This window comes from Sciurus carolinensis, chromosome 2, assembly GCF_902686445.1.
Source record: "Sciurus carolinensis chromosome 2, mSciCar1.2, whole genome shotgun sequence".
NCBI lineage: Eukaryota > Metazoa > Chordata > Mammalia > Rodentia > Sciuridae > Sciurus > Sciurus carolinensis.
The window spans coordinates 14,785,459-14,806,823 of record NC_062214.1 but is presented as its reverse complement, the minus strand read 5'-3'; the positions used below and the strand labels follow the sequence as shown (position 1 = coordinate 14,806,823).

At 47.7% G+C, this 21,365-nt stretch overlaps 1 protein-coding gene across 8 annotated transcripts; it reads left to right on the top strand.

Annotated features, from left to right (window-relative positions):
* Positions 1-595: 595 nt before the first annotated feature.
* On the top strand, positions 596-21,365 carry Ttpal (alpha tocopherol transfer protein like). Of its 8 annotated transcripts, XM_047540810.1 has the most exons (7): positions 596-1,083; positions 4,251-5,301; positions 8,886-8,900; positions 9,244-9,703; positions 12,633-12,826; positions 14,534-14,644; positions 17,484-21,365. In XM_047540810.1, exons 4-7 carry the CDS (start codon positions 9,259-9,261, stop codon positions 17,760-17,762), a joined length of 1,029 nt encoding a protein of 342 aa, XP_047396766.1. In that variant the 5' UTR covers positions 596-1,083; positions 4,251-5,301; positions 8,886-8,900; positions 9,244-9,258; the 3' UTR covers positions 17,763-21,365. The 8 variants fall into 8 exon arrangements, with proteins under 8 accessions (XP_047396766.1, XP_047396767.1, XP_047396768.1 ...); XM_047540811.1 differs by lacking the exon at positions 8,886-8,900 and having other exon boundaries at positions 4,251-4,942; XM_047540812.1 differs by lacking the exon at positions 8,886-8,900 and having other exon boundaries at positions 4,251-4,942; positions 9,241-9,703.

Sequence of the window (21,365 nt, the reverse complement as noted above, 5' to 3'; positions counted from 1 at the left end):
TCCAGCCAGCTGGGATCCAGAGAGGACGTCCTGTCCCTCCAACTGGCCGTGCTGACTCAGGTTGGGAAATCAATGTGTGAGCAGGAAAGCACAGCAGGGCGCTTACCTCTTCTGGGAAATCCACACAGCCAAGCCCTGGGCACTGCTTTACCCCCACGCTCAGAGCTGGCTGGCTCCGCTCTAGGTCCTGGTTCTGGGGCTTGTAAGCCAAAAGCTGGCACACGGAGAAATTGGAGTCCCCGGCATACTGAGGCACACCAGGCTCGAGGGTCACAGGCTTCACATGACCCTCGGATGGAGGACAGGCATCAGGGATCAGGCCCGGCTCTTGCCAAGCCTCTGACTTCCCCCACCCGGCTCTGGACACTTGTCTAGCCAAGACAGGCTCCGGACCACTGGTTGGGCAAGCGGTGACCTCAGATGGGTCAGACCCATGGGGGAAGCATGTTTAAAAGTATAGGACATTTTGTTCTTTAGAATCCCAAGAACCAGAGTGCAAACCCTCCCCACCCACAAGGTAAACCCCTCCCTTGCCCCTCAGGGCCACTTAACTAATTTTGTAACTTCAGGCAAGTTCCTTCACCTCTCTGGGTGCCAGGTTTGCCCTTTGTCAAATGCAGATCCACAGGTGCCCCCACCTCCCAGGGCTAGAGTGAGACTCTGGCCACCAGTGCCAAGGCATGGGCACCCAAGTGGCCGACACTCCGGAGGGGGACTTATTGCCAACAGGGACTCTGGAGGTCAAAGAAGAAACAGGGGTGAGGGCCCGCATTCAATCCTCAGCTTGGAGAAAACCCAAATCTGAACCCAGGATGGGAGACACACTGCCGTGGGTGAGGGCACAAACCTGAGAGCCAGGCTGCCTGGGTTCAGATCCAAACTCCTCCACCACTTCCTGTGTGGCCACAGGGAACTTCTGGGAGTCTCAATTTTATTCTCGTAAAATGGGAATAATCAGAAGAGGGATTTGAGGATTCAATTCAATTAGATGCACTGGAAACAGTGCCTGGCAGATAGAAATCGGTCAGGATGTTACTATTTCTAATTGGTCAAATGAGCTTCTAAGGTGCTGAAATCACACAGGTAAGTTTTGTTTTGTTGTTTTGTTTTGTGGTTCTGGAGACAGAACCTAGGGCCTCGCACATGAGTTACATCTCATCCCTCTTTTAAAAAATTGTATTTGAGGCGGGGTTTTGCTAAGTTGCCCAGGCTGGTCTCGAATTTGTGATCCTCCTGTCTCAGTCTCCTCAGTAACTGGGATTATAGGTGCATGCCACCACACTAGGCCTTTTTAAATCTATAGTTCCCCCTCCAACCTTTTCTTTTCTTTGCAGTTCATCAGTTGAAGAATTGAGGCTGCTTAATCAGTAGATTCTCAAAGTCTGCATTTTGTCTTTTGCATCCTCATAGAATAATACAACATTTCTAGGCAGATGAGCAACTGGATGAGAGCCAGGCCCTATTCCTTTGGCATAAGAGGTTGTGCTGGTTCTTTTTCAAGAAGCACACACATGGCTGTGTTTGTTCTTTTTTTTATTGCTATTAACTGCTATTGTGTTCGATGACCAGATGCTTAGCTCATTGCAGATCTCAAAATGGCAATATTGTATCACTTTGTTTTCATATGTCAGTTGTAATAATTTTATAGGAAATTGCTTCACTTAGTCTATTATTTGGTTACCCAGTGCTACTGTTTATCTAGAAAAGGTGGAATAAATATGGGATTCTTTCTTCAGTAACATTTCTATGCCTCCTTCGGAAGGTGATCCATTAGTGTTTCTGATGAATGTCACTACAAACTCAGGGACTTAAACATATTTGATGAATTTTGATCAATTGCAATTTTTGTAATTGCAATTATTATCATTTATTATTGATATTTGAAAGTAATTATTGCAATTATTATCTTAGTTGCAGCTGAAATTGTCTCATCAGTGAGTTGACTTTTTTTTTTTTTTTTATGTGCCCCTAACAATAGCTGCCTTGTTATCTGTTATATTCCAGGATCATCTAATATATTTCCTGCTACAGTTCTGGAATCAACCATTTCTTTAAGAAATTCTTTATTTTTTAGTTGAAAGTGACATTTCAAAACTACTATATCTGGGTGCAAGGTATGCTTGTTGCTACTAGATTGGTCATTGTTTCCAGCCCTTTTTCATGGATACAACTCGGTATTAGATAGGGGTGTGTGTGTGTGTGTGTGTGGTGTTTACATGTATATCATTTCTCTTTAAAAACAGTCTCGAGTTCATACTGATATTTCCAATGCAAATACCTCATTACAGAACTTCTACTTAACTTCTGCTGTTACATCTGTTGCTCATTTCTTCCACACTTGAAGTGTTTGATTCTCAAGGATACGGGGGCTGATGAGATGAAAAGAGTCTATCATTACTAATTTGCTTGAGTCCACTTTACACATACACCTGTCTCAGAAGAATGGCAATAACACTATTACCACTAGACCCAGCTACTTGGGAACCTGAGAATCACTTGAGTCCAGAAGTGCGGAGTGAGCCTGGGCAATACAGCAAGATCCTGTTGCAAACAAAACCTGATCCTAGTAGATGGAGCTCTGAGTCACGTGCTCTGGAAACAGCTCAGGCATTTCTAGCCTCCTCCAGCCCACATCCAATGTCATGATCCCTTTCTTCAGATGCTGAAGAGAGAGCTGCTTGGAGCCTTCTGAACCAAAACACAGGACAAGCTGCCCTCTGGTGATCTTTCTGCTCGGGAGTCGGGTGAACATAATCAACAGACATTTCATGACACAATGTACCAGAACTTCACACAAGCCATTTTAGTGACTGTTCCAAGGAATCCCTTTTACACATAAAGAAATGGGTCCTTTCAAGGGATTGTTTTGAGTCTGTCACTTTGGAGTGCCCAAGGCAGAAAAGAAGACCGAGGTTCAGATCTCTATTCAACCACTTAGTTGTCAAGTGACCGTGGGGAATTTCTTGTCCATCTCTGAGCCTGTTTCCTCACCTGTAAAAAGAAGGAGACAAGCTGCCCACATGACCCTTACAGCAAAGTAAAATCTGGGACTGTGGTGTCAAACAAACCTGAGTTTAACTCTGGCTCTTTCCCAGATTATCTTGCCCTTGGGCAACTGATGTCTTCTTTTGGATCTTAGTGTTCTCTTCAGTAAGAGAACCTGGTCCGTTGTTTACGGGGTTGTTGTAAGGCATACTTGAGATCATACAAGTACAGTGCTTGGCATATACAATTGCTCAAAAAGCAGAAAATTAATTTTTATCTGAGAGCTTTCTGATTCTGAGCAAATTGGTTCTCTAAAATGCGTCACTAAGGAAGAACAAGAAATAACGACCTCAAGACCAACTTCTCTTCCTGATGTCAGCATCTAGCATTGCAGTCTGGGTTCTGTGAGTCTCAAGTAGGGTCTGGGTTGAGAAGGGGGTGGTTATCCCAAGACCTAGGACAGCCTGGTTTGGACAGGATCATCCCTTGTCTTTTGCTCTAAGAGCTGCCATTTTTTAAGTACCTATTGTTTGCCTATTATGGGCAAGGAGTTTCCTCTAATGAGCCCACTTAATCAGACTTTTGTCCATGAGAAACTAGAGGCTTTGGGAGTTCAAGCGACTTGGCCAAGCTCACAGCTGGGTGAACATTATCAGATGTCCTTATTCTAATCTCTAAAGTCTGTGACTACCTTGCCTTACATTGTAAAAAGTATGCTGTAGATGTCATTAAGTTAAGGATCTTGAGATTGGGAGATTATCCTGGATAATTACAACTGCAACTTTGAGATAATTTGAATTTCTTTTTTTTAAAATACATTTTAGATGTTGCTAGACCTTTATTTTATTCCTTTATTTATATGTGGTGCTGAGAATCAAACCCAGTGCCTCACACATGCTAGGCAAACAGTCTACCACTGAGTCACAACCCCAGTCTGGATAATTTGAATTTCTTTTTTTTTTGTACCAGGGGTCCTTAACCACCGAGCCACATCTCCAGCCCTTTTATATATTTTCTTTAGAGACAGGGTCTCACTGAGTTGCTTAGGGCCTCACTAAATTGCTGAGGCTGGCTTTGAACTCATGATCCTCCTGCCTCAGCCTCCCCAGTCGCTGGGATTATAGGCATGTGCCACAGTGCCCGGCAATAATTTCAATTTCTGATAACCATTTTAAAAGCATAAGTATATTTCAAATGTTGTTTGGACATACTTAAATAGTTTATCTGAAATTCAAATTTAACCAAATGTTCTATATTTTATCTAGGAATCCCAGAAATGGTGAATGAGAGGGCAGAGTGTCAAAAGTCAAGATTCCCAGGCCACCCCCACATTCCTCCCAACACACAGTCTGGCACCCAGAAGAAACATTTTCCTGGGGATCTCCTGGGTCACTTCCCTCTGGGACTTCCCTTGTCCCTGAGGCAGAGAAAGGAAGAAATTATTTAAGGTCATCCCTTTGGATCTGAAGTTCTTCTGGATCACCGGAATTTCTCTCTAGAAATGGTGCAGCGTCTTTACTCTGTCTGAGACCGGAACCTAGGAGATTCGACTCAAAATTGCAGTTGCACAAAACATGTATATGTTGGGGGGCGTTAATGGACTAGATGTGATGATAATAAATCCTTTTTTCAAACTACCGTTATCTGGAGGGCACTTCATGAAACCTAAAGCAGGAGAGAAGTAATTATCAAATCAGGATCAGATGAAGAAACCGAGGCCAATGAAGAAGAGGAGCTTGTCCAATTTCACGCTGCTAATGACAGACCCAAGGTTGGAAATCTCTCCCCCTGTGAAGCAGCCAGTCCCCAGGGAAGCTGCGATGGGAGGAATTCTGGAATGCTAATCCTGAGGTCTGGGTTTGAATGTCTTTTCTGCAATGGATTGCCACTTTCCTCTTCTTGAAACGGGGGAATTGCACAAATACGAGATTTAATGCGGCATGGAGGAACACACCAGGTTCGTGGTAGTACGTTCTAGGAAAAGAGCAGCTTCTTTCCTTCCTTATCTTCTCTGGACCCGGTTCCCCATTCACACGGCGAACCAGACAGGCCGCTCGCGCTCCCGCTTCCCCAGCAGACAGCAAAGGTCCCGCAGGGCGGAGTCGCGGCCGCCAGGTGGAGACAAAGCTCTGGCAACGCTGTGAGAGGTCGCACATGCGCACTCCCGAGCGGCGCCCCGCCTTCCCACGCCCTGCACGTCACTTCCGGCGCGAGGGGCCGGGCTGGCCGGGCGAGGAGTGCGGGTCGGTTCAGTGCGCGCTGCCAGACGAGGCTCCCGCCGCCGATTGACCCGCGCTCCGCCCCGCAGCCCGGCCGGTGAGTGCCCGCGAGCCCATGCGTGCGCCCCAGGGGCCGAGAAGAGGCTCCCTGAGAGGGAGGGATAACCGGAAGTGGGAGCCGGGGGAGCGAGAGACCCCAGGACATGGGGACACCTGGGGAGGGGGCGACGACCGGAAGTTGGGGGCCTGGGAGGGTTGTCAAGGGAGATGGGATCCCTGGGGCTCCAGGAGAGATGGCTCCTTGGCCACCGCTGTTGGGGGGTGGGGCGGCGAGGAAGGTGATGCTCCACAAAAAGGATGGGCCCCAGGTGGGGAAGATTCCGGCCTCACCTCCGCAGATGGTGGTTGCATCCCATCTATTCGTCCATCCATCATTTAGCAGACGGTTCCTGAGCCACTGTCCGGGCCCTGGAGATTAAAAGCGAAGCACCCGGTGGAGGGTAGAGATATGAGACCGGGGTGGGGCTTGACACTTCCTCTTACCTCCTAGGTGTGCACCCTTGGGCACATCCCCTAGCTTCCTATCTTCCCCTGGTGTTTACTGAGCCCTGCCGGGTGCCCAGCGAAGGGGATAGCGTGATCGTGGCAGGCAGGTTCTCAGCCCGCGTGGATTCTTGGGGACAGTAAATAAAGGGCTGGGGAGGTAGCTCAGTGTACACCCCCAGCACTGGGGGGAAATTTTTTTTTTTTTTTTTGAGAAAACAAATGTAAACTGTACAACTTAGTGCTTGATGCTTGGTAAAACACAGAAGTACAGCATTATCTCTTTTCATCATTCCACTCTTAAGTTTCATAAGGCAAAGAATTTTAGTGTTTGCTGCTGTTCCTAGCAGTGCCTGACGTGTGGTAGGTGATCAGTAATTATTTGATAATGCATCGTGAAACAGATTCCAGAATTTCATGTAAACACTTGTGACATTGGACTGCAGTGCTGTGGAAAACTCAGGGATTCACCCCGAGGAAGTCAGGGAAGGCTTCACAGAGGAGGTGATGAGTTGTGTGGTTGGGAACAAACAAGGAGAGGAAATTCCAGGGAAGGGGAATCAGTGCATGAAGTATCTGAAGAATTGTGGGTCAGTAGTTTGTTTTGACTGGCAGGGGAGAGGTGGGAGGTGAGGCCAAACCCCAAGGCCTGTCGCCTGCAAACGCTCAGGTACACTCTGGATTGGGATTGCATACAACTATTGGGTCCCCAACTGGGTTCTGCACAGCTGGAACTGTTCATTTCTTGCTCAGCATACCTCTGCCAAGCACATTAAACTCATTCAGCAAATATTTATGGAGTGCAGACTGTCATACCATGTTAAGTGCTGTCTTTATGGTGATGAACAAGACAGACATGGCTATCAACCACAAATTGCCTACCGACTATAACAGAGTGAGAAGTGCCATGCCAAAGAGCTCCTGTGGGGGGCAGCCAACCTGACCTGGGATCTGTGAAGGCTGCGTGCTCCAGGCCACCACCCTTGCTCACCTGGATTATTGCAGTAGCCTTTGTGTGGTCTGTTTCTGTCCTCACCCTCTACATTCTTTAAACAGTAGTGATGCTTTTAAACTGTAAATCAGATCTCAACACAAAGCCCTCCATGCTCTCTCTTCACTCAGAATGAGAGAGTTCTTACAGGCCTACAAAGCCCCAGCCCCTGGGGTCCAGTAAAAGCCCTGAGTTCACTGGCTGGCCTTCCTCAGCTTGCTTATTCGCTGTTGCTCAAAAGAGCCAGGCAGATTCCTACCTCCAGCTCACACTTGTTTCCCCCAGATATGCATGGCTTGCTCCTTCTCCTCCTCTGTCACCTAGGTGAGGCCTTCCCTGACTACCTTATTCAAAATTGCAGCCCCTGCCCTGGGGTACATACAGCCAACTTCCCTGTTTTGTTGTTTTGCACAACATTAGGCAGGTTGTGTAGACTGTGTAATTGATTATGTTTACAGTCTTCCCTATCTTCTCTAGAATCTAAGCTCAGTAGGGCAGAATTCTTCCTTTACTTCTGTATGCCTGGAAGAGGGCTTCATACATCCTAAATAAATGCTTGATAACTACTGAGTGAGTGAACTGTCATCTAAGTGAGACTTAAGGGGGATCGATGTGGGTCAGGTGAGGAACTGGAGCAGGAGCGTGTCTGTGGGAGGGATCAGGATATGCTCAGGATGAGGACACACCTTTGTGAGAGTGGCAGATCTCAGCTTTGAAGGGAGTGACCTGCTTGGTCACTCTGGCTGCAGTGGACTGGAGGGAGTCCAGCCAGGTCCAGTCAGGACCTTAGGAGATGCAGGAACCTGTGAGATGATCCCTGATTTCCATGTTGAGCTTGCTTTGGAGGATAGATGGTGGCCCACGGACAAGAGCTTGAACTTTAGAACTGGGCCGACCTGCAGGTACCTTATTCCTGGAATATCAGTCAGCTGTTCCATGCAATAGTGTGTTGATTCAGATTTTTTGGGAAGCAGACATTATGGGACATGCAATACGTGTCCAGTGGGAAGCAGAGACTGTGCTAGATAATGGAGAGGGTTCTGGAGAAGAAGATCCTCTAGACAGTGATGCGGGTCTGACCCCCGTGCAGGAGGTTTGGGCAGGGAGAGTGTTCAGGGGCGGTACAATCGCAGGAAAGGTGTGACCCTGTAGACAGTCTTCAAGCAAGCCAAGGCTACCTGTTAGAGGACTCTGCATCTCACTCAGTCACAGCTGGGGTGCTATGGGTGATGTGGCATCCAGTGGCTGGTAGCAGCACCTAGGGCCATTTGACAAGTGTATTTCCCCAGCATTAGATCTACCAGCCCATTTCACATTCATCACAATGTGTTAAATGGGTACATGGTTTAAAAAAATTAAACAATACAGTAAACATACCCATCTTAGTTGTTCAGTTGCCCAGATCTCTTCCCTCAAGGTAACCATTGGTTACAGTTTTTATATCCTTCCAGAAAATTTCTGTGCATTCACAAGTGCATATAGGTATATATTTTAAAAACATAAATGTGATTACTTTTTGTGTCCTGTTCTTAGCCTCCTTTTTCCATAATATATCATGTCAGTCCATGAAGATCTGGTAATTTCTTTTCATGACTGAATAGTAGCCTGTTTTTTTGTTTTTGTTTTTGTTTTTTTTGGTGATGCTTGGGATTGAACCCAGGGCCTTGTGCATGCAAGGCAAGCACTCTACCAACTGAGCTACATCCCCAAAGTACCCATCCTTTGTTTGATCCATCCTGATGTGCAGTAAAGATATTTCCAATCATTTATCATTATAATCAGTACTTATAATGGACATGTGCGTGCATTATTTTGCACATGCACATGCATCCCAGAAATGGAATTGCTGAGCCATATGTGGTTTTACATTTAATAGATACTGATGAGCTGCCCTCTAAAGGTGCTACGTCAATTTATCCTGCCACTATTCCAGAGAACCCATGGTTTGTTTTTGCCAGTGTGGATCGCAAAGTCTCTTCCTTGCTTCTTTTTGGTGGGTGTGGGTGGGGGGTACTGGGGGTTGAACCCAGGGTTGCACTGTCACTGAACTACAGCCTGAGCTCTTTTTATTTTCATTTTTTAATTTTGAGGGAGTGTCTCACTAAGTTGCCCAGGCTGACCAAATTTGCCATTCTCCTGCCTCAAAGTTGCTGCGATTACAGGTGTGTGCCACCACGCTTGGCTTCAAGTTAATTCACTTTTCTGTGATTACGAGTGTGGTCAAGCACCTATTCATACACTTGCAGAGAAGTCCGTGGTGTCTGGTGAGCAGTGCATGTATTCAGCCATAGCTGCCAGGGCGCCTGGGAGGAGACTAATTGCAGGGGTCTGGGTTGGACCTGGGCCTATGGTTCAGGTCCAGTTCCTTCCTCTTCAAGAATCACTGCCCCTGAGGTTATTTAGCTCTGAAAATCAAATACTACTATCCCCACATCCTGCCATCCTGGACTTCAAAATGGGCAGTGCTGAGCTTTCTTAACTTCACATGGGCTTCTGTGTCAGCAGGGACCTTGGTAGCTAATGTCAGAAGAAAGTGACTCTCTGAGAACCAGCCCTTCTGCGGCCTCGCTCTCTGAAAATGAACTGCCACCACCACCCGAGCCCCCTGGCTATGTGTGCTCCCTGACAGAAGAACTGGTCACCAAAGCCCGGGAAGAGCTGCAGGAGAAGCCAGAGTGGAGGCTTCGGGACGTGCAGGCCCTGCGGGACATGGTGCGGAAGGAGTACCCCAACCTGAGCACATCCCTCGAGGATGCCTTCCTGCTGCGCTTCCTCCGCGCCCGCAAGTTTGACTACGACCGGGCCCTGCAGCTCCTGGTCAACTACCACAGCTGCCGCAGGAGCTGGCCGGAAGTCTTCAGCAACCTGAAGCCATCGGCCCTAAAAGATGTCCTTGATTCCGGTTTCCTCACTGTGCTGCCCCACACTGACCCCAGGGGCTGTCACATCCTCTGCATCCGCCCAGGTATTTCCCTAGACTGCACGGGACGTGGGTATGGTCTCTGAGATTGTCCTGCACCCTGCCTTGGCTCCTAGTCCCTTCCCCACTCTGTTAGTTGAGGCTCTTTTGATTTTAGATAATAGAAACCTGCTGAAACTGACTGAAGACAGAAGGGAGGACGTGGTCAAGCGAGGCAGGAGTATCAGCTAGACCCAGAGGCCAAGAGATGCGTCGGCTCTTACCGGCCCTACAGTAAGAGCCAGTCCAAGACAGCCCACCTGCCTGCGTGTGCTCTGGCCACACATTTCTGCTACCCCTGGCATATCCTCTTGACACTTCTGTAGACTGGCTCTTGCTGTCTCTGTGCACAAGGCCAACTGACACCTCTCGGCTCTTAGGTTCACCTGGCCACCAGTTCACGCTCCTCGGTGCACATTCTAGATTCCCAGTGGGGTAGAAAGTGCCGAACTGAGGGGTCTGCCTCGAGTCGTAGGATACAGGCACAGCTGCCAGGACCTGCTCTGCCCCTCTGTGAGTGGCTGAAGCACCGATGTCAGCGAGAGGTTGAGGACTGGACTGACACGTGCCTCGCCCACCCTCCTTTCTTTCCTCTGCTTTGTTAAGCTCTGATGGGATTTGCTTTATTTTTATTTATTTTTTGCAGTGATGGGGATGGGGCGCAGTGCCTCATGCATGCTAGACAGGTGCTGTACCCCTGAGCCACACTGCAGCCCCCAGAGTCGTTTTTTTAAATATTAGCACTTCATAGTAGTCATCAGGGTACATTCCTTTTTCTTAAAGTTCATTTTCTTTGATGTACAAAAAAAAGTATGAGTAGACCCAAAAGTAAATACACATTATTGTTTGTTGAGACCATTATTTAGTTCTCCATATTAACTTTACTATCCAGACGTCAGAAAGCAGGCAGCAGTTTAGAGATCGGGAGAGAAAACTGAAAAACTTTTCTGCCATATTTATTCTTCTCATTTTGTTGGCACAGTAGTTAGCAGTTGGGGGCAGTTCCCTGCCGACTTCCCAAGAGGCATTTGGAACATTCCCAGCTTTGGACACAGCGACTAGGGGGTGCTAGAACTCCAGCCTTCTAATTCTTCATCCTGTTCTCTTCCATGTCGCCGAACGCACTGTCACGGGGGCGTGTTCCTGCTCCACCCACAGCCTCAACATTTTCCATCGGAGCAGAGCTCAGAAAAAAAGGGAAAGATAGATTGCAGTGTTCTTCCCAAGCAAGCCAGGAAATGAGAACATGCTGGCAGCCCTGGTGTGCACAAACGCCTCTTCAAGGGACAGCTGATGGGGAGCGACACCTCCCTGTGCTTCCTCTGCCGTTAAGCCCCACGTCACTGTTTCCTTTCTCATTTATCAAACTCTTTGGAAACTAGACCCTTCTTTCCAGCCCTTACTATGAATCAGGCAGTGTTAATGGCTTTACCTGCTGTTGATGGGCACTTTCTGAAATTAGAGGCGTTTATTTAAAATTAGCAGTGCAGTGCAGATTTCAGGGCACCAGGAGACCTAGAAACCAGCCAGGAGGCTCTTCTGCTCTCTGTGCTCAACATGTAAGAATATTACAAAACAGCAGATGTTAACACACTGGTTGCACCTTGCCCCGATGGTTCCTGCCCTTTGCTGGTGAGATGAATAGCTTCCCCACGTGGGTGGAGCAGGTCTGGACCCTCCTTACTGACCCAGCTTCTTAGGAGGAGGCATATATACAAAGTTCTCTTCTCAACTGGCTTTTGGCGTTGCCTTTTTATAAGCTCTTTGGGGACATATGTGATTGAAAAGATGGCATCCAGCTATGCAGAGGCAGGTTTAATTGGCAGCAACACTAAATAGCCTGCTGGCACAATTTTTGTACAAAGAATTTTCTTAGGGATTTTGTGCATTTTACATGTCTCCTTGGTGGTAACCCTGTGAAGTTTTACCGTTCTAAGAAAGGGGTACACAGGTGATGGTGGAATTTTCTTGAGAATAATGGTTAATAGTCACAAATACTGTCATTTTTATCTTTTTCCCAAAGAGAAGCAAGACTCGTTAAATACGTGGGGAGTATTAAACACAACACAGGGTCTGCTGGGACTGTACAGCATCATTTCCCATCCTCACCACGCCCCTGAAGTTGGTATAGAAGTTAGGGCTCACTCTTTGGGTGGCAAGTGACAGAAAACCATCTTAGGTCAGCTGAAACAACAACAAAGATAACTCATTTTTTCAGATACCTGACATTAGGGCACAGCGGGGTCAAACAGCACTGGAAAGCTGTCTCCCTGCCCACTGACCTCGGCATGGACTTCATTCCAAGGCCAGCTCTGGCCTCATGGAACTCTCCCTGAGTGGCGGGGAGAGCTCGTCCCTTTCCCAAGGGTCAAGGTGCTGGAAGTAAGACTCCTGGGCTCTGTGCGACCTGGCTTTGACCTCACTGTGACCAGGAGGATATAACACCAGAGGGCCAACCAGTCCCCAGGCACTTTTTCACCTCTAGAGTCAGGGGTCATGGCAGTTCTAGGCTAACTGCATGGCAAAAGTGGGAAGAGGGTCTCCCCAGGGAGTCAGGACGGTGTTATAAAGATACCCGAGGCGTCCCTGAAGATGGTGTCCGTGTTCTCTTCTTAAGAGGAGGCAGAGGCTCAGAAGCTTGAGCTTGCTCAAGGTCCCACGGCTAGTCAGGTTCAGACCCCCCAGGTGGTGAGGCTTCAGAACACACGCTTTTAACCTTGATGCTCAACTGCATTTCCGTTTCTTAATGCACTGCTAGTCTGGAGTTAAGAAATATCAGCCACTGCGTAAAGCCCATTTATAACCTAAGTAGCTTTGTGGCCACACAAATATCTTTCTTTTCCATTTGAGACAACAGTTTTAGACAGGAGGTAAATCTTTTCTGATCACTTGTTTCTGTTCATTTCTGTAACCTGCTGTTCCTCTTATACCGCAGACAGATGGATACCAAGCAACTATCCAATTACTGAGAACATCCGAGCCATATACCTGACATTAGAAAAACTCATTCAGTCTGAAGAAACCCAGGTGAATGGAATTGTAATTCTTGCAGACTACAAAGGAGTGAGCTTATCAAAAGCATCTCATTTTGGCCCTTTTATAGCCAAAAAGGTGATTGGCATCCTCCAGGTATGGCCCGTCTGCCGTGTGCCCGTTCTGCGATCGCTTTGGCTTTCCCCAGGGCCCTTCCTGCAGGTCTCTTGCAATTACACAAACCCCACTTCTCCCCTGCAATGGGAAATCACCAGCCATTTTCTGTGGCTTCCTCAGGTCTCCAGTCATTTGGGGAGAAGTTACCTTCTATCTGGATAAGAGCAGAGTTTGGGCAAGAATCAAAAACAGGCAAATGCTTTCTGCCTTTCTGTGCATGTACATGTGGGTGTGCAAAAGGCAAAGGAGGAATTTTCCTAAAAAACAAAATAAGAAATTGTCCTGCCCAAGTGCTGTAGCCTCTCCAGCCTTCTACGGAACTGGTACTTGGGTTCTGTGGGATTGTGTTTGGGGCAGAGGCCTCTCACCTAGGCTTCTTGGTTTAGAACTCAAATTGCTGGGAACAGGAAGGTTCCTTACACACCTGTTTGGCAGTTCACAAAGTGCTATTATCACCTTTGTAACCTGTTCAGTCCTTCGAAGACTCCTCTGAATTAGTCAAGGCAAGACTTCTTTTTCCTTTTTTGATAGACAGGGAAACTGAGACTTAAAGAGGATAGAGTCTGGCCAGAGGGTCACAACTGTGACAGGTTTGGATTCCTTGTCGTTCTGACCATGCTCCCAGTGTGCTGCAGACGCTGCCTCTGAACTGTGGGCCCCAGTGGTTACAGCATCACCTCTCACTTGAGTTCACAAGTGTGTTTAAGACCACTTCGAGATATTATTCTAAATTTGATTTCTAGCTTTGAGCAGTACTCTGGCTTTTCTTAGCTTCCACTCTGTTTTGCTTTTTGTTTTTGTAGTGCTTGGACAGAACCAAGGTCCTTGCACATGTTAGGCAAGTGCTGAACTATGAGCCACACCCCAGCCCTCTGCTCTGCTCTGATGTCTACCTCTGAACGCTGCATTCAGTGTCAGATAGAGTGGATCAGTGTTTTCCTGGTGCTTTAAGGTCCTTCAGCCGAGTGAGGTGGTGCACGCCTGTAATCCCAGCTGCTCGGGAGGCTAAGACAGGAGGATTCTGAGGCCATCCTGGGCAACTGAACAAGACCCTGTCTCAAAATCAGATAAAAAGGGCTGAGGGTGTAGTCAGTGGTTGAGTGCTTCGTTAGCTTTGCAAGGCCTTGGGTTTACTCTCCAGTACCACAAAACAAAAATCCTCCAGAAGGGGCAGAAGTCCCAGGCCTAAACCAGTTTGGGAACTGTGGAATAGCAAATCCCTCTCTTAGGCGTTTGACCACCACCATCTCCATATGAGAAGACTGCATCTACAGAAACCTATGTCCAGTCTACTGACTTACCCAGACTCACCTGCCACGGAACCCTTGTCTGCACCACGCCTACCGCTCACCCAGAAGTATGCTTAGGGCAGCTCTGAGCCAGGAAGTCTGGTTTGCCAGCTCCATCCGTGTAGACTCAGATCCTTGCTGGCTAACGAGGAGCCACTCTGCCTGTTTGCCTGACTCTCTTCTGACCCAGTCTTGGCTTCCAGGAGAGACTTTCACAAAGGCTAGTCCTCCCGTTTAGCGACCCCCCTCCCCCCGGGTCTGTCTTTGACGAGACCACGAGAATGGAACCAGACTGATGTGGGGCCTGACGTGAAGGTTGAATATGGGAGTCCAGCTGCAGAAGGGACAGTTTATAGATGCTGCAGATGTTCTAATGCCCCTTTCCCTTCCCCCACAGGATGGGTTTCCCATTCGGATAAAAGCAGTCCATATAGTGAATGAACCTCGGATATTTAAAGGCATTTTCGCCATCATAAAACCATTTCTGAAGGAGAAAATAGCAAACAGAGTAAGTGACAGTCCTCGTGACTTCCAGCACTTTCATCTTTTTCCTGCCGTGATTTGCTTGTGACAGCTAGTGCTTAATTGTGTTTGCCCTGGAACTAACTTGGAAAGTCAGATAAATATCAATGATAGTCTTTTTTATAAGGGGAAGATGAAATTAATAAGAAGCCAATATTTGCCAGCAGAGAGAGCAGAGTCAGGATTTGTATTGTAAGTGCCCTCTCTGCTCTGTAAACACCGAGACTTTATGGTGTTCTGGCTTAGGTGTTGTGAGCCGATGTTGCATTTTATGTGTAAGAGGATGTGGAAAGGGGAGGAACCAAAGAGAGTCACTGGGCAGATTGCTTAAGTGTTAAGGATCATTTGCTGTGTGCCGCTGTGTACTCCTGCAAGCAACTCAGGCTGTCAGGAGGATCATAATTTTGAGGTCAACCTGAGCAACTTAGTGAGACCCCAACTCAAAAATAAAAACTTAAAAAGGCTGGGGAAGTGGTTCAGTGGTAAAGTGCCCTGGATTCAATCCCTAGTACTACAAAAATAAAAATAAAAAACCCTGCTGTTTCAAGAGCCAGGCATGGCGCTATGTACCTGTAGTCCCAACTACTTAGAAGCTGAGGCAGGAGGATCTCTTAAACCCAGGAGTTTGAGGCCAGCCTGGACAGCACAATGAGATCCTGTCTCAAAAACAAAATATCTGTTTCATCCTTTCTGTTTACCTAATTTGTCATCTTATTGTGTAGTTAGTGAAGCAATTCGAGGTTTCTGAGATATGTGGGGTTTTAGCTTAACTCTTGGGCTAGATCTTACCCGCCTGTAATTCCATTGACTGAGGAGGGAAGCTAGCCTCAGCAACTTAGTGAGACCCCATCTCAAAATAAAAAATGAAAGAGTCTGGGGACGTGGCTCAGTGGTAAAGCACCCGAGTTCAATTCCCAGTGCCAAAAAAAAAAAAAAAAAAAAAAAAAGGATAGCTCTTCCTTTGTTCTTTTCCTCCATGCTTTCTTTCTTTCACGATAGTGAGGATTCAACTCAGGGGTACTCGACTAGTGAGCTACATCCCCAGCCCTTTTTATCTTCTATTTTGAGACCTTAAACTTGCAATCATCCTGCCTTGGTCTCCTGAGTAACCTGGGATTATCATCTGGCTGGGATAAATGATACTTGAACACATAAGTCTTAGCCAGGCGCACTGACTTGAGAGGCTGAGGCAGGAGGATCACAAGTTTAAGATCAGCCTGGGCAATTTAGCCTGACCCTGTCTTAAAATAAAAGAACTGGGGATGTAGCTCAGTGGTAGAGCACTTGCCTAGCATGTGTTAATCCCCAGAACAAAACAATACAAGATAAACTAAAGGACAAATCTTCCTTTCTGACCCAGAAGAGCCCTTTTTCTCTTCACCTTTCCCAGGACCACTGATCGAAATGACCTAGACATAGGTAGGAACATGGTGGTCACTCCAAAGACTAGGCCCTCAATTTTATACTCTTTTTCAAAAAAAGAAAGCATATACCGATAGAGAACCCCAAAGTTGCAAGAGAGGGAACTTAAAATCCAGATCTAGCTTTTTCCCTATTTTATCAGCTTAGGGGTGAAGCCCAGGTATCTGGGTTTTAAAATCTCCCTAAGGGGCTGGGGAGAGAGCCCAGTCGGTAGAGTGCTTGCCTCTCAAGCACAAGGCCCTGGGTTCAATCCCCAGCACCGCAAAAATAAAGAAAAAAAGTAAAATCTCCCTAAGTAATCCTGATGCACAGCTAGGCTGAGAGCCACTGGTTTAATGGCCTCCTTACATGGGTGTGAACCTGTGTTGGTTCCTGAAGATTCTGTTTGGAACCTGAACCTACATAGCCTTTGCACAGGTCTTTTACATCTGTGAAGTGCCCTTATTTGTGGCCCGTGATGTTGTTTGTTCTCCCTCGTGTGTTCACTTATTCATTCAAAACTATTTATTGAGCTGGGCGGGTGGCGCACACCTGTAATCCCAGTGGCTCAGGAGGCTGAGGCAGAAGGATCAAAAGTTCAAAGCCAGCCTCAACAACTCAGTGAGGCACTAAGCAACTCAGTGAGACCCTGTCTCTAAATAAGATACAAACTAGGGCTGGGGACATGACTCAGTGGTCGAGTGCCCCTGAGTTCAATCCCTGGTACCAAAAACAAAAACAACAAAAATAATTTTAATTTTAAAAAACTATTGATCGACTGCTGTGTGCAGAATGAGCAAAATGAGTGAAATCCCTTCCCCTAAGCAGCTTACACTCTGAGACACTCAGATAATGGACCACGTATATTACCTAGTATTAGAATGGGAAAAGTGCTTCAGACAGAAAGAAACCAAAGAAAGGGGACAGTGAGCGTGAAGGGCTTCAGAGGCAGCCCTGGAGGAGCAGCTCGGAGGCTGGTGTGAGTAGGGCCAAGGAATGATCAGAGGAGTCAGAGAGTTAACGAGGCCAGGTGAGGAGCCTCTGGCTGGCCATCTGAGAAGGCAGGCCAGGAGGAGTGACATGCCCTGACCCGCACTGAAAGCCTGGGGGGTCTGGGGGGACGAGGGTGGGAGCGGGGAGACCAGGTGGGAGGCTAACGTGGGACTCTGGGGAGGGGTGCTGGAGGCCTGGCACCATTAAGGAGGTCGGCGAGTGGTTGGATCCTGGAGGTGTTTGGAAGGCCAGCAGGGTGTGTGGTAAAGGAAAAGAGAAGTAAGGCTACTCCAAGCTCCTCAGGCTGAGGAACTGGGTCAGCGCAGCTGACCTTCCTTCATGCCACACACATCCGAGCACCTGCCGTGAGAGACTGCTGGGTTACTGATTCACCCGAGAATGCCTGTCCTTTTTATTTCATTCCCTTTTAGTTCTTCCTCCACGGGTCCGACCTGAACTCTCTTCACACAAACCTCCCGAGAAACATTCTCCCCAAGGAGTACGGGGGCACCGCAGGAGAGCTGGACACTGCCAGCTGGAGCGCTGTGCTGCTGGCCTCAGAGGACGACTTTGTGAGGGAGTTCTGCCAGCCGGTCCCCGCCTGCGACAGCATCCTGGGCCAGGCGCTGCTGCCTGAGGGACTGGCCTCGGACGTGCCGTGTGACGACTCCGTGCGAGCCGTGAAGTCACAGCTGTACTCCTGCTACTAGTCAGTCCCCTGGGAGTGTCGCCATGTTCACACCCTTTCATCCGTAGGACTTATGGTCTGAGGCCTCGGTCCTGCTCCTCGTGATGAAATGGCAGCATGAGGAACCGTCTGAAGACCTTTGCGGGTGAGCCCTGCTTGGGGTGAGCCTTTGGTTACTTAGATTATCCAGGGATGACATGGAAAGTTTCCCCAGTGAGCCCCACACATTTGGATTTGAAGTTACATCTAGTTCTTATGCATCTTGGAAGCAAGAAAAGTTAGGACCGAAGTCATTTTGATGCCACTTTCCAGGAGAAGACAACACAAGTGGCCAGTCAGCACTACTCCTCTGAAACAGCTTGGCCGAACCTGCAAGGTGGCCGGATGTGAAGCTTTGGGAGTCTGCCTTTTAAAAGAACCCTGAAGACCCCGTTGCTCATCAGGAAACTTCCCATTCCAGCTCCATCACCGGGTTTGGAAAGTACCTTGCTGCTTTGTGGAGCACCAGGACCTAAGCACCTCTTCCTGATGAGATTGGGAAGCCAGAGACTTCAGAGCATCCCTGGGATTCACTGGTTGAATCTTGCAGTAGAAATATCCCCCAAACCCATAAAGCCTTAGCCCTGATTCAGTCGGGTCAGACCAGGTCCTAGAAGTATAGAATCTTGCTCAGTGTAAAACACTGGATCCTAGGCTTGTGTACCTAAAAGAATTCTGGCCTAGGAGTCAGAGACCTGGGCTGCGGGTATGTGACTGCATAAGACACGGGCCCCTGTGGGTCTCACTTTCTCACCTAGAAAACGAGGCTGGATGAAATGATGCTGAAGGGCCCTTTGGGCACAGAGGTTCTGGTATTTGGTTTAGCTACTAGTAGGTTATCTGCCTGGAGAGATGGCTGTCTAGATAGAGGTGGTCACATCTGGTTTCTTACTATACACAGACCTTTCCATGAAGAAGTAGTGCCATCTGGTCCTGCCTTTAAAAAAACTAGTATGTGCATTCCTAGGACTCAGTGACCCAACTTCCTTTTTGTAGTGATGGTTAAATATTAAAGGATGGCTTCTGTGAGGTGACCTGAATGTTGTAGGAATTCCTTCCATCCCTGAGACCCTGGTAGGATTTGGTAAACCCAGCTACGGTGGTTACAGTACTTGGGCTTCTTAAATCTCATCCCTGGAAACATACACACACATGGGCGGGTTGTTGCTGGGTCACCTCTGGGGCCTCTGCCTTCCCAGACTCCCTGAAGAGTGACGGTCTTTCTGCTCTGGGAGGACCAGTCAGCCTGAATGGCAGTTCTGTATTCCAGCATTTTAGACCCTACCTGTCAAGATTTCAGCCTTAACCCAGCCATCAAGTTAGGTGGTTCATCTGATGGATTTTGAAGTGTTTCCTTTCATATGTGATCATGATGTTAAGTAGTGGAAAGTACTATTTGTCATACCTGTACCTTCTCTCTACATTTATTAGAATAAGCAGGCAAGGCAGACGGTTCCATTAGGGAGAGAAACAGCACTCTGAAAATCAAAGGTCTTTATTACTAAGCTATTCAAGTTTACAGCACTTTCAGAAATGCTTAATTTGTTGGTGGAAATTAATTTACTTACCTCATTTAATGCCAATTCCAGGGAAAGTTCTTTCCACCGTAGAGACAACCCTGAATCCTGCAAGGTCTTGGCTGAACTGGAAGTGCCAAAATATACCCCTCTGGCTTCCATTAGTTCTGGCTGAAAGCGATGTGACTGGCATTGCTGAATAGACCTAGGCTTCAGTAGAATGGCAAAGTACGTGGTTCAGAACACAGAGGCCTGGATGGGAAGTTGGTTAGAGACTCTCTTAGGTTCCAGAGAGAAAATATGTGTATGTGAAGTGGGGGACACACACACAAACTGCTAGACAGAGGGATGAACTTTTGGCTCCACCAAGTGACCAAGGTTTACATCCTGCATCACATTCCTGGCCAATGGCCCTTGTCTATGTGACTAAACATGGGGATGGCCAGGCTCACCTGGAGAGAGAGTTCAAAGGCCAGAAGGGATATTGCTGTTTCCCCAGCCTTTCCAGTTAGGTGAGAGGCCTCAACCTAGATTTGTCTGCCTCCTGGAGCTGCTGGGCATCGTGCTGGCTCAAGAGAGAGATCAAATGGTCTTGGCACCTCAGGAGGTGGGAAGCAAGCTGCCAATCCAGGACCTCCCTGGTGGAAAGCAAGGCAGGGCAGTGGGGCAACCAGTCGGGCGCAGCAGACCTGGCTTCATGGTGGATACACCGCGGACTAGGGTTCAAACACCAGGCATAAACTTTCCCGTGTACAGGTAGAGAGGCATTGGGCAGGCACAGGGATAGAAACTAGGATAGCTGATTTCCAGCTACATCCTGCTACATATGTCCCTGAACAGGCCCCTGAACACCCCTGAATCATCATGACCCAGGAGACCTATATCCTGAACCCTAAGCCCTGTGCTCCTGGCTTCATTACCACAGGGACAACCTTTTTTACTGCCATCTGGGATTTTAGGAAATTCTGGTCTGAATGTATCAGTAAAGCTTCCAAAATGAATGTGTTAGCTTGGGACTATGGGACGACTTTTCTTTCTCTTCCCCAATTCCCCTACAGGACTTCTGGAAAACTTGGTTTCTTCCTAGAAATCTATTCTACCGTTATGGGGAGAAACGATGAAATCTGTCAAAAATGCACCCCTGGCCTCTCGTGCTGGCTTTCCTGCTTCTGGCTGCAAAGGTGGATGTGGATCCCTCCCCTTCATCCTGATGTCACAAGCAGTCACCGCTCTTGGTTTCTGAGCACTTCCTGTTATAAGACACTGCTTCTGCAGGAGGAGCTGGGGTGCTAAGAGGCATTTCCCCTGAATTCGAGACTTACCAAGTGGGCAGTGTCTGTAATGCTATTTTCAGATCAATCATGGGATTTTTCTTTCATTTGGGCAACCAAAGCTGTAGTACTGTTGTGGCATTATTACAATACCTCATTTAAAGTGGTCGGCTTTTCAGGTTTTCCTTTGAAACCTCCTTTCGTTTAGGAGGGAAACGGTAGCTGACGTGTGGCCTTCCTGCAGCCATGACAGCATGGAGCTGCTCAGGAAGGCTGCCAACCTGCTAGCAGCCCTCAGCACCGGCAACTGTTAGTTTTGAAAATCTAAATTCCTTTCTGCTCTCCTGACTCAGAAATGATTTGCTTGAAATGCAAGAAAGAACCATCAAATATCCCTTCTCAGCAGGAGCTTTCTTCACAGGAAATGTCCAAGGGATGGTGGTGATTGTGATGCATTTACTGGTTTTCAGTTTAGCTGGTTTTCAAGAGAACTCTCACTGGGCAGCCTGTTGAGTCAGGTAGGAAGTGGCAGGCTCTTGTGGATATGCCTCTGGTACCACTCTGGGAGCTGGGTTAATGTCCAGGTTTGGGGTATCATTTCAGCCAGTGGTCACATTCCTTGCTCCAAACTGAAATTCAGTTTGGCTTTGAGTGTGGAGACACATGATGGTGGCTTCATCTGTTTCAGTGTTTGTTTTGACCAAAAGTTTATTTTTCTAGTGCATTTTTCTAAGTCAAAGTGGTGAAAATATGTAATTTTAGTATGCATGACTGGGTCTTAATAAAAATCCTGTAAGG